This window comes from Rhamphochromis longiceps, linkage group LG18, assembly GCF_057381845.1.
Source record: "Rhamphochromis longiceps isolate RC_006_pf linkage group LG18, R_longiceps_female_GT1.1, whole genome shotgun sequence".
NCBI lineage: Eukaryota > Metazoa > Chordata > Actinopteri > Cichliformes > Cichlidae > Rhamphochromis > Rhamphochromis longiceps.
The window spans coordinates 29,037,036-29,050,436 of NC_140574.1; the positions used below are offsets into that span (position 1 = coordinate 29,037,036).

At 39.3% G+C, this 13,401-nt stretch overlaps 1 protein-coding gene across 1 annotated transcript; it reads right to left on the minus strand.

Moving 5' to 3' along the window:
* Positions 1-3,056: 3,056 nt before the first annotated feature.
* slc22a13a (solute carrier family 22 member 13a) lies at positions 3,057-7,544 on the minus strand. The gene is made up of 10 exons (XM_085388210.1): positions 7,170-7,544; positions 6,985-7,088; positions 6,675-6,829; positions 5,412-5,580; positions 5,208-5,328; positions 4,792-4,886; positions 4,480-4,694; positions 3,512-3,620; positions 3,208-3,414; positions 3,057-3,126 (listed from the first exon to the last, which is right to left on the minus strand). The coding sequence occupies exons 1-10, from the start codon at positions 7,542-7,544 to the stop codon at positions 3,057-3,059; spliced, it is 1,620 nt and encodes a 539-aa protein (XP_085244336.1).
* Between the last annotated feature and the right edge of the window lie 5,857 nt (positions 7,545-13,401).

Below are 13,401 nucleotides of genomic sequence, written 5' to 3' on the forward strand. Positions count from 1 at the left end.
CCAGCCCTGTGTTTGGGGCATCAGTCTGAAGAATAAAAAAAGAGGGATAAGTTAGGCATCTGGGTTCCCCACAGAGACCCTCCTTCCCCCGCACAAACGCCACCTGGCACTACTTTGTCCACTGGGGCACCCTTCCAGGTGAGGTCGGTTAAGGCTCCACAAAGCCTTTATGGTGAAATAATGTTCTTTCCACTTCAGGATTATGGCTCCAACAGTGCAAATTCTTCTGTAACCTATGCCATCAGTATATTTTGCAGCAATACGGTTGCAAATATCTCGAGGGAGCTTATTGGTTTTATGCATCAAGAGATGTTTCTTATGTGACACCTTGGTAATGAGACACCTTTTTATATCAGTTGGGACTGAACCAGCTGATATAAATGTGCACTAAGTGGCAGGGTTACTTTCTAATTTCCAATAGATGTCAGCTGGTGTCATGCCATTTCCCATCTCCCTTTCTTTGTGTGTTCAATACTTTTTTCCCGTGTGATTTCTCATTATTAAACATAACTTAGTTTATGGATATATGTGGTTTGATTACTTTACTTGTGTGGATTGGATGGGTCTTGGATGTTTACCTAAAATATTGTGGCATGTTCAATACTTATTTTACCCACTGTATCTTTTGATAACAGCTTGCACCAATGACCCACTGGGTTTCTTTCAGGATGAAGCCAGATGTTCTGGATTTTTGACTTCAGTTGTTGCCATACTGGTTGGACTGGACTGGTTTTGGGGAGGTTGCTCTTAAAGCTACAGCATTTATAAATGAGCAGTGTGTTTGTGAACAAAAAGACACAATCACTGCTCATTACTATTCAGAATTAACCTCAGACATCACTCTGAAAAGTTTGAATGAATATAAATTTATTTGTATATCTCTTTGTCTCTTTATTTAATCAACTTGTTACTATTCAACATAAAAGCATTTGAGAATGAAATAAACAATTCAGTCTAAAGTAGAAGATATAACGTTATTGATCATTGCTTATTCAATTAATAATTAAGTAAAAACATAGGACATCTGAACAAACCACAAAGCTTCTAAAACAATGTCCTTTGGACAGGTGAGACCAAAGTGGAGATGTTTGACTGTAATGCTCAGCACCATGTTTTGTGAAAACTAAACACAGCATATCAGCACAAAAATCTCATACCAGTTTTCACCCACGTTGGTGGAGGGGTGATGATTTGGGCTTGATTTGCAAATTTGTAGGAACTTGCCTTGAGTCTCTTCTATGCTAAAATATTCTAGAGTCAAATGTGAGGCCGTCTGTCTGACAGCAAAACCTTGTCTAAAGTTGGGTCTCACAATCAAGTCAAAGTTTAAACTTGAACTTGACAGAAATGCTGTTCTGGCCTATGAAGCAATGATGTTAAGAAGAGTGGGCATACATAATAAAAACCATAACATAATAACATAAAAACATAATAAAACCATACAGAAAATGATTACTTCAAGTTAGGGCTGGGCCATATTATACCGTTCACGGTAATACTGGTATAATGTTAGGCAACGATAGGAAAATGAAATATCGCGATAGAATATGAGTAAAACGCGCATGCGCAGTGCCTTTGTTTTCATACGCACATGGCCGATTGTTGAGTGAAACAGATGAACCAGAATTGGTTTGTAAAAATGGTGCAACTTCATTGATGTGGAACTGGTGTGGTGTTTGTCGGTCAGATACACGACAAAGCACATTTTTTTGCAGAACATGCAAGCGGCCGTCGTTATTGTCGTATTTGTCGGACTAAGATGCTCTTCTGGGAGTAATCTGGGTCCTAAACTCCGTATGCTTCAGGTCAAAGGAACACTGCAGCATCACTGAGAGTTAAAAACTGTCTAAATTCTTTCATCTTTAATAAAACGATCAGCATTGCTGCTTAACCAGGTGAAACTATGAAGTTTAACTTCCAGGCATCCATGAAAACAAAAGTTATTACATTTAACGGAGTTAGAAGTTAGCAGGAAGCTAGCGGAAGTTAGCTTGCTAGTTTCGCTAGTTACCTAAGCATGATATAGCATGTTCTGACAGAGATTTCTGGAAAAATTCAAACGTACAGCTCTGCTATCACGTCCAACATAAATGAAGACAGGAAACTAAACAGCAGTGACGTTTGTAGGGTTACTGAAGTTGGGCTAGCTGGTATATAATGATGTGCTACCTGACTGCTAGCGACACAGCTATGTTAGCATAACATAAACAGTGAAGCTGGAGGACAAACACTAACACTTTTCCACTTATAAAAGTTAACGTTAAAGTTCCTGATAGCTAGAGACAAATGCAATCGCATGGCAGGATTCTGTAAACGGACCAAACTTCAGTCAGGAGAACAACTGAGATAATCCATCCACAATACGAGGTTAGTCATTAATATACTGCAACAACATGGGAATAGCTCAGCTGCCAGAGAATTCAACATTAATGAATCAATGGTACAGAAGTGGAGGAAGCAAGAAGAATGAGTTTAATAAAGTTTGATTTATCTGACTGCTTTGTTTCGCTTAATGTGCCTTATAATCCCGTGCACCTTATGGTCCGAAAAATGCGTACTGCACACTGCAGTTTAATGTTGCAAAGCACCTCTTTTTAACTTCAGTGGATATTATACATGGTTATGCTCAGGATATGTCAGCCCATTTCTACTGGAAATGCCTTTTGGTTAAACTTTCAGCAAGGAATTTGCATTTGCACTGTTACATTTTTTATAAAGCTTTTAATGTACATAAAAAACCAGCTTCTTGTTTAAGTGAAAATAAATGGAAGGTTGTCTTTTTGCGCTAGTAATGTTGTGGAGTTGTATTTTGTCTCGCATCAATTATATCGTCGGTTATATCGTTATCGCAAATTTTCAAATATATATCGTGATAAATATTTTTGGCCATATCGCCCTGCTCTACTTCAAATTATTGCTGCTAAGGTATATGAGAAAAACAGTAACACTATCAAGAGAGACTTGACTTTTAAAAATCAAGTTTTCAATCAAGTTTTTGCCAGCTTGTGTGTTTATTGTTTGCTGCAACAAAACAGGAAGCAACTGAAATATTCAGATTACAGCTTAGTTGATTTTCTTTGTGGAGGTAAGTTTGATCCACTTTGGTTCCTCTCCATAGTCTTCGTCCTGTAGGGAAAAGGAAAACAGAGAGGTTAAAACTATAGAAATTGTTTGAAGAGTTTGCCGTCTCGCTTGCAGCTTAATTACCCATTGGCTTCAGCTTCATCAGTTGAGTCTGGAAGCTCTTTTCTTCTGGTCTCAGGAAGCAAGAAGGCAAGAGCTCCACTGATGAGTGTAAGGCTGCTGTAGACTATGATTGGTATGGACCAGTGGTAGATGGCCAACATGTTGACTGGTGGAGATATCAGACCACCAGTTCGATACACAATAGAGCCCAAACCAGAAGCTGTTTGTCTGAAACAAGAATGTATATTTTAAGGACTACAGAGTTTGAGAGCCACACTAACATTATGGCTGCAATGGCAAGGAGAGAGAGAGAGACTCAGCTCACCGAAAAGATGTTGGAAACAGCTCCTGAACATACACATTGCACACGGAGCCTGCCCAGTTAGTGAGAAAACGTCCACAGGTTGCTAACGCAGTAACAGCAACAGCATAACCTGAAACAGACTGACAGATTAAGTTTACTGCTTTCAGAAGCAGCTAATTCATATTTCCTTCATCATTCACATAATAATTTTAGAGAAATTTAAGAACCCAAAGGTCTGTCTGTAAATCAGCAAAAAGGGTCCAGGCCCATTTCTTGGAATCTGTGACTTACAAATTCACTAGTCCCCCATCTCTTTCACAGTTTTGTAACTGTACTGGGTTTCCACGGCTGTAAGTTTGCACTCAATGACCTTCCAAAGATTTCAGGATGGAGCTCATGATAGCTGCTTCATTATTTCCATTTTATCAGGTCTGTGTGTTGCTGCAGGAGTTTCACCCCCCTCAGCAGATTTTAGTTTAGGCTTTACCACAGAGACCCACTTATGGTTTAACAGATGAATTTTGTTACTTGCAAAGTTACACCTGTATTTTACCATGACAGTTAGAAGCCCTTTAGTGTTTAGTATCGTGAGATGACTGAATGGCACTGCCATCTAAAAACAGACAATATCAGAGGAAAAAAAAATAAACAAATACATATAACTGGACCATGTATTGATGGCCCAGCATTATTAGCTATGAGCCGATTCATAGATATCAGCATTTATAACAGCCAGTGAGTGAAAATTAAACAAGTAAAGAAGAGACACAAGAAACACCCTTCTGCCATGTTGTGGTTTAGAGGTATTTGCGGGGAATATTGACATCTCATAGACTGTCCACCAGAGAGCAACCTGCAACTTCCTTTTTGGCAACACAGGTGCTTTGTAAGCAGCTAACACAACAACCAGCTGATCTGAGCAGAGTCAGGACAGACCAAACAAACCAACAAAACAACAGTCCTGAGTGAATACATCTGAGGAGCTCTACCTTGAGGAACCGCTAGCATTAAGAGACACAACAATCCTCCAATTAGAAGTGTTGCCATGAGAGATGGTTTTCTTCCCACTGCTTCCAGCAGCCAGATGCTCAGAATATGAGCTGGTATTTCAGACAGGCCAAATACTGCCTGAGTCACGAAGATGTTCAAGCCAAGTTTTCCCACACTGAATGAAAGGCAGAAGTAGGCAACATTCAGCGAGAACCTGGGGAAAGACAGAGATGGATTTCAAATACAAGTTGCACAACTTGATCTGACGATTAAAGGCTCGGTAGAGCAGATAGGTGTAAAATATAACTTACCATGCCAATGTTATGGTAAAGAAATATTTCCTAAGCACAGCTGATTGGATAAGAGTTTTTATGCCTCCCTTATTCTCAGGGTCTTTCACAATAATCTGTAATGCACAGGGGTGAGCACAACATCATGCTAACATTGCTCATGTTAGCAATCATTTAATCCTACAGCCTTACAAATGTAAGTCTGACTTACTGCATCACAGTCCATTAAATTATTATCCTTCTAATGCAACTTTGGCCTCAGAAGTTGACACGGTGTCCTTGTGGTTCTAGTAGGCTTACTTTATTAGAGTCCATCATTACCCATCATTTGCTCATTATACTGCTAATATTTTATTACATAGCAGCTTTTATTATTGCTGCATGTAATATTCCTTTCAAGCCTCGATACAAAGGGAAGTGAATGTTGTGAAGGGTACCTGGTCCAGCAGATAGTTTGGAACCGTGCGCTTGTTGATGGCTGCAGCTTTTTTGATTAGCTGTTTAGCCTCCGTTGTCCTTCCAGTGCCCAGCAACCACCTGGCTGACTCCGGGATAAACCTGTCCAAAACAGGCCAGTGGCACTTAATAAATTCAAATGTACCAGTCATAAGGGATGGCATCATGAGAGAGTTAATGCACACCATATATAAATAGCAACCAATGCAAGTGGAGCTGCCGTGATCAGCTGAGCCAGTCTCCAGTTTCGTACAGAGTAGATCATTCCAGCGAGGAGGCACTGTCCAACTGCACCACATAGCTGAGTCACACATGCCCCCCATGAACGATTGGACACCCCGATCCATTCAGTGGCTATAACATTTTTTTATTTAATTTTTTTAAAAAAAGGTCAAAAGACAAGGTTGACAGGAATTACAGAGCCCTGAATGCAGACAAAAGGTAAAATGCTGTCAAATAATGTTTTAAAAAAATCATTAATTGAAAAAAGAATGAATAACAAATTATTACCAGTACTATAGAGCTCAAGTCAGAAAACAACTTTTAAACCGATAAAAAGGGACCATATAAGAAACATATAAAAAATAAAAATAAAAATATAAAAAACATCAGTACAGTTTAAAAAGAGGGAAGTATAATAAATTAATAAATATAAAGTCAGTGATACATTTTTTTAAACAATTCATTTATCAATTAACCATTCAATTATTGCACAAGAGAAATGTTGACTGCACTTATGTCCCCCAATGACTAATATATTACTTGAAAGTTTGGAGATGATCAAATGGAAGCTGAAGCTTTTTCCTAATTTGTATGACCCTGACCTTTGACCTATGACCTTGAAGCATTACATACTAAAATGGTGTATTTTATTATCTTTATCAGTACTGATGGAGAAGAACTGACTGAAACATATGGTTTCTACAGGCTGTAAAAACTTGAGATTTTTCAACTCTCTCTATGCCCTTTCATATGATCTATTACTCAATATGGTTTATTTTATTTTTTTTCAAGGTCAACTTTCACCGTGCGCAGTAACAATGAAGACCTCCCCAAAATTAATCAGAAGTCAGCAATTTTTCAATTTTTAGTGAGGAAAAATGTTTTTTATCTGTTATCAGGTCTGTGTGTTGCTGCAGGAGTTTCACCCAGCGAGCACTACAGGCTTGAGCAACATGCACTGATAACAACGTTTAATTCAGACATATTTAAGACAATTACTTACTCAAATTGCTTCCAAACCTGGTGCTTTGCAACCAGGGAGCTTCTCAACTACCTGCTATGACATAACCTTTTCATACTGAATATAAGCATTATAAATATTTTTTTTACTTAAACATGTATTGCTATCAAACAACAGCTAAGATATAAGTCAGTGAGTTTCAATATAAATCAGACTTATATACCTGTTTGACACAAAGTACGATAAGAAAGGGATAATACTTTACCCAGGATAACGCCATTAAGTCGATATCCCCCATAGCAAACTCCCGCCATGAACTGGGATGCCAGATAAAAGTAGAAGTTAGGCGATAATCCAGTTGTGACAGTAAATAGCACCATTACAACAGCTGGGATTTGACATGCTCTTTTTCGACCAAACCTGCAACAGATAAGATCCCTTAAGTCACTTTGTCTCCTCTGGACAAATTAAATATTTAGTTGATGTTTCACATTAAGTGACAAAAATATCACAAATGCACCAAAAAAAAAAAAAAAAAAAAAATCCAAACGTTAACACTACAAGTATTTACTTACGACTCTGCAAAAGGTCCAAATAAGAGACAGCCAACAAGGATGCCAGCCATTAGGACAGTTTGTGCTGTCTCCAACAAACTAGCCCGGTCACAGACTAGATCAAACTGGGGAGAAAAATAACCCATATTACTGACATTCATTCATAAAAGTTCACATTATTTACATTATAAAAGACCAAGACCTACATCAGTGACTATGGTGGCTTCATACAGCATGTTCCCATACACCCATCCACTCTGGCACCTTGTAGTCTCATTGAGCCCGTACTCCCTGATGGCACCGATGTCCCAGTCCACTGGGACGAACATCCGACATCTGCTGAAGGTCCCATCGTCTTCCCGAGGCACGGTCAGGTTAAGCTGCTCCTCTGTGGTCAGGTTAGGAGCAGCATTGAGTATCCAGTCTGTGTTGCAGCGTCTGTCTGGATCTGACTGGATAAAAAGTACACTGGCAAAGTGGAAAGGTAGAATAACATTAGGGAAGCTGAGAGCAAAAAGGGTGATCTTCTGAAATAACCCAAACTCCCCCATACTCCGCAGAATCTCCCCGAAATCAGCCATTTTCAGGGCGCCTTCTTTCACTTTAGAGATGCTGGCCGACGACGACCTTTAAACAGTGCCTATTAATGTTTAAACCCCAGATCATGTATTTCAGGAAGGATGAGACAGCATTTCAGCAGACATTTCATTTTATAGAGAAAACTCCTCTCACTGATGGAGATGATAGTTTAACCTGACATGAGCCTTTTGTTCATTTCACTTTGTTTAATTAGTTTCCTCTGAGTGTGGTCACCAAAAACCTTCAGCAATTACAAGAGCTTTGGCAATGTGGCAAATTTCAATAACAGACCCAATCCCAACGCCTTAATTCAGTTTAATTTGCTATTTCCAACAATCCAATTCAATTCCATTCAAATTTATTTATATAGATTTACAATTTACAACAATAGTCGCTTCAAGGTGCTGTATGTTGTAGGGAAAGACCCTGCGAGTTAGAAACATAAGTGACAGTGCAGTATATAACTTACAGTAAGACACCTTGCAGATAGCTTAATAGATCATCCGCTAAGTTTTATAATATTCCTTCTTATAAAACCTGACCCAGTGCTCTTACATAACAAAACAAGCAGATGTGTTATGTAAGGTGGAGATGCTGTAAAAGTTATTGTACACTCGATAATAAAATGGTCTTATCATGCCGTGGTCTGCAGAAACATTCAAAAGATCATTGAGCAATAAAAGTTTGCTTCCCTTTCTTCTTTTTAAAATGCATTTTTTGTCTTATTCAGTCTCATCTCCATCTCTTTTGACTGTCCTTCCTTTTAATTTGATGTAGAAAACAACAGAAGAAGCTAAAGATACAGAAACAGATCCAGTCTAAACATGGGTCAAGGTATACCAAGGCACACAACATAGATGTAAAAGATAAAAGACCAGTTATATAGATAACAGATCAATGCATGCATGACTACAGTATATATATGTGACTGTCTGGCTTTTATTGAAGGATACATATACGCACGGTAAATCAAAAACCTGCCATTTTTATGTGAACCTGTAAAAAATCAATCTTTTTAAATCTAAAACTATTAAAAAAGTTATGACATGTACAAAAAGGAGGACCAAGGTTGGCAATTAAATGCAAACATATTTAGCGGCACTAATCTATACACCAGATCACACTTCCTTTGAAGTGCTGTTTGAGGAACACACAGATGGATCAGTTCAAATAAATCAAACTTCAGCCACTGTTCCAAACCCTGGGAAGAATCTAGGACACACTTCCTTTATAGAAAGGATAACACTGGCTGTTAGCTAGCCCTTCCACAGGAAAAAAAAATATGCATCTAACTGCACATTTAAAACACAGAGATAACTGCTGAATATAAAACTCAGCAGACTACATCAGTCCACATGTAAATGTGTAACTTCCATGGTAAATATAGCAGTGACAGCCCATTTAAAGTATTATTGGCTTGTTTACCACCTGATAAGAAGCTGTCAAAGGGCTCCTGGAGGTAACAACTCACATTTCTAAAACTGAAAATATTTTCAGTAGGAAAACGCATTAAATGCAGACATTGTTGATGATTTTAAAGGAACATTTGTTCTACACTTGCTTTGGGTATCACACTTTTGCATAAAGAAATTAACGGATAAAGAAAAGTTGGGATAACTGAACACATTTATAAGATAAGATAAGATAAGATAAGATAAGATAAGATAAGATAAGATAAGATAAGATAAGATAACCTTTATTAGTCCCACACGTGGGAAATTTGTTTTGTCACAGCAGGAAGTGGACAGTGCAAAAGTTATGAGGCAAAAATTAGAATACAATAAGAATAAATACAGTACACAACTGTACAGAATAGAATAAAATACTATATACAGTAGAATACAATAAAATAAATATACAATAAGATAAAAATAGAATACAAATACAAATACTATATACAACTGAGTAAAATACAACGATGACAGAAAGGATTATTGCACTTAGTATTATTGCATATGTATGGATGTGTGTGCTTGATCAGTTAAAGTCTTTATTATGGAGTCTGACAGCAGTGGGGAGGAAAGACCTGCGAAATCTCTCCGTCCCACACCGTGGGTGCCGCAGTCTCCCACTGAAGGAGCTGCTCAGTGCTGTCACAGTCTGCTGCATGGGGTGGGAGATGTTGTCCATCAGGGATGACAGCTTAGCCGCCGTTCTCCTGTCACTCACCACCTCCACTGGGTCCAGAGGGCATCCTAGAACAGAGCTGGCCCTTCGGATCACCCTGTTCAGTCTCTTCCTGTCCCCAGCAGAGATGCTGCCGCCCCAGCAGACCACGCCATAAAAGATAGCAGAAGCCACGACAGAGTCATAGAAGGTCTTCAGGAGTGGGCCCTCCACTCCAAACGACCTGAGTCTCCGCAGCAGGTACAGCCTGCTCTGCCCTTTCCTGTAGAGGGCGTCTGAGTTATGAGTCCAGTCCAGTCTATTGTTCAGATGAACACCAAGGTACCTGTAGCTGTCCACAGCCTCAATGTCCATACCCTGGATGTTCAGTGGTTGCAGTGGAGAATGCTTGTGCCTGCGGAAGTCTACCACCAGTTCCTTGGTTTTACTGGCGTTGATCTGGAGGTAGTTCAGCTGGCACCAGTCCACAAAGTCTTGGGTCAGACCTCTGTACTCCTTGTCGTCCCCATCAGTGATGAGGCCGACTATTGCAGAGTCATCAGAGAACTTCTGCAGGAAGCACTGGGTGGAATTGTGGGAGAAGTCTGCAGTGTAGATGGTGAAGAGGAACGGAGCCAGAACCGTTCCCTGTGGGGCCCCCGTACTGCAGACGACCCTGTCCGACACACAGCCCTGAGTCCTCACATACTGTGGTCGGTCGGTGAGGTAGTCCAGGATCCAGGTAGTGAGGTGATGGTCCACTCCAGAGTTCTCCAGCTTGTCCTTTAGAACCGAGGGAAGAATGGTGTTGAAGGCACTGGAGAAATCAAAGAACATGATTCTCACAGTGCTTCCAGCGGTCTCCAGGTGAGCGAGGGAACGATGTAGGAGGTGAATGACGGCATCATCCGCTCCAATGCCAGGCTGGTAGGCAAACTGAAGTGGGTCCAGTGATGAGCTTATTAGGCGCCGAAGCTGAGCCAGGACCAACCGCTCCAGGGTCTTCATCAGGTGGGATGTCAGAGCCACCGGCCTGTAGCTGTTGAGGTCCTTGGGGCGTGAAGTCTTTGGCACTGGTACAACACAGGAGGTTTTCCAGAGCTGTGGGACTCTTCCCAACCTCAGGCTCAGGTTGAAGAGGTGCTCCATCACCCCACACAGTTGGTCCGCGCAGGACCTGACGACCCTCGAGCTGATGCCATCTGGACCCGCTGCCTTCTTGCCATTAATCCTCCTCAGTTCCCTCCTAACCTGGGTGGTTGAGAGAGACAGGCTGGAGCCTTGTGTTGAGTGTGTATTGGATGCTGTTGTTGGGGGTGGAGGGGAGTGAGCAGGGTGAATAGAGGAGGTGTGAAGTGTCTGAGGTGGAACAGCAGCAGTGACTTATCTGTCTTTGACTGGCATCCCTCTGAGCCACTTATCTACCAACACTCATTTTTTACTATTAGGAAATGGCTGCTACCTCAGGACAGCAGCACACTGGTACTGATTGTAGTTTCTCTGGGTAATGTATGATTTTTATTCGTTTCTTCATGAGACCAGTTTCTAGAAACACCTGCAGTCAGGAAACAATTACTCAAAGAATCATTTATGAAACTCTTAAGTGTTCAAATTTTTCTAGTTCCAAGTTAGAAACGACAAAAACACCTAAAAACAAAAACAACAACAAAACAGCTTTTTAACGAGTTTGGGTTTTTTTTGTTTATGTAATGATATGTAAATATGTAATGATAATAATAATAATAATTATCATTATTATCACTAATGGTCTCTTTATATGATTAAAACATGGGAATCACAAAAAACACACTAAATTCATTGTTTTGTTATTAATTTTTTATATGAATGTGGATCACCTAATAATTACTTTATACAGATTTTTTTTTTTTTAATTTAGCAGTGTTTAATATTTTTGTTTCATTTCTATTTATCGTGTCTAAAGGTTTTGAACTGTGACAAGCTGCTGCATGAAGGAAATGCACCAAAGAGATAATAAAATATGAAAACGATAGAACACCTGCTGAAGGTCCCACCCTCACATCGAGCTGCTCCTCTGTCAGGTTACGACCCGCACTCAGGATCCAGTCTGTGCTGCAGTGTCTCTGGATCTGACTGGATAAAATGAAAACTACAATACAAAACTTCATGTAACCAAAAAGAGTAAGCGTTTGAAAGAGACCAGCTTTCACATTTAAAAAATTGAAGAAAAGAAAAGAAAAGAAAAAAGCTGGAAAGGAAGAAAATTTTGTTTTACTTGAAAAAAAATAAAATAAAATAAAATAAAAAGTGCTGGGAGCTTTTCCAATCAGAATTAGGTGTCTGATGGCACGATTGTGCCAATCTCATTTTGCTTTTCCAAGACATGCTCTATAAATCTCTATAGGCTCTTGTTCATGTGTTTATCTGTTTATTTAATCATTTCCATTAGTGTTGTTTCAGTCATTACATTATATGAAACATAGCATAACATGGCAATGTCTAAGTTTCTGTGTGTAGGAACTCATCCCCTCCCCCCACTCATTAACAGTTCTACTTTGGTGGGTGTGAGTGTATGAAAACCCAGTGCTACTAAAAGACAGGACACTTTAAATAAAAGCATCAACACTCATTGAATACCATCATGTAACTTTATTCAACAACTAAAATAAAATAAAAACAAAAAACAATCAGCTTGCATGTGCTGAAATTTACTGACAATGTATCAAACTGGTAAATCACCATTGCATCTCATCACAAATACTCTTCAAACTAAGCATGGGTGGATATACACATTTTATGATTAAGCGTATATTTTTTTTTTTTAAATATAGGTACTGATCTGTAAAACAAAGTTCATACATACATGCCAATCAATTGATTAAAAATAATACTAATCACTGAGTGCCCTCATAAGAGGCAGAATGACTTTTTAAAAGTAAACGATAAGGAAGATGTTTAGAAAGTCTTTGATAAGCAACCATTTAATGACCAAATCACACATACACACACAGAGGGTAGGGTAACCTGTGCCGTTCATCGTCTAGTTAAAATTATCTATCAATCAGCCTGTAACTGGCTTCCATGAGGAAACACTACATATCATGACATCAACGCAGAGTGTGACTTCAAGCCCAATGTAATTAAAAAAAAAAAAAAAAATGTGCATGTTAACATATGAACCAACTGAATAATCCACACATGATTAGTGATGCTCAGGCAAAGGCCAACAGTGGAAAACACTACAAAACAAACTGAATTCTGCGTGCTGAACATGAGTCTCAATCTGTTTGCCTTTAATCAATATTTACAAGTAATATGTTCCTTTAATCTGACATGTACACTTCAACAGTCAATGCAACGACATCATTACATACAAACCTCATGTCTGTGCGACAGTGCGTGGAGTTGCCATCATATGTACAGTTACAACATGTTAACATACACCATTTACATCAGTCCTTGAACTAAGAGCTGTGTCACAGCCCTCTGCACATGGTCCAAAACCACCACAGAGCTACACTGGGAGTGATGAGTGACTTGGTGTTCATAAAGCAAAGACACTACAGTACTGAAACAACTTGCCCAGTGACAACAAAAGCTTCCAATGATTTTTAAAAGGTTGCTAGCTTTAAAGAAATTTGTGGGGGGAAAAAAACAAAACAAAAACAAACCAAGATAATGCTGTCATTGATTTATTGTGTTTTGGCAAATGAGTAAGACTCAAAATACGAGTGTAGGGAAGTAGAAAGAATCTGCAAAATAACTGAGCAAAGC

What these genes read in the sequence shown, in the direction of transcription:
- slc22a13a (XM_085388210.1), bottom strand. Translation starts at nt 7,544, where the DNA reads ATGGCTGATTTCGGGGAGATTCTGCGGAGTATGGGGGAGTTTGGGTTA. An exon ending in TTTGGACCTTTTGCAGAGTC is followed by an intron (nt 6,830 to 6,984) that starts GTAAGTAAATAC and finishes TATCTGTTGCAG; the next exon opens with GTTTGGTCGAAAAAGAGCAT. An exon ending in TTGGTTGCTATTTATATATG is followed by an intron (nt 5,329 to 5,411) that starts GTGTGCATTAAC and finishes TGTTTTGGACAG; the next exon opens with GTTTATCCCGGAGTCAGCCA.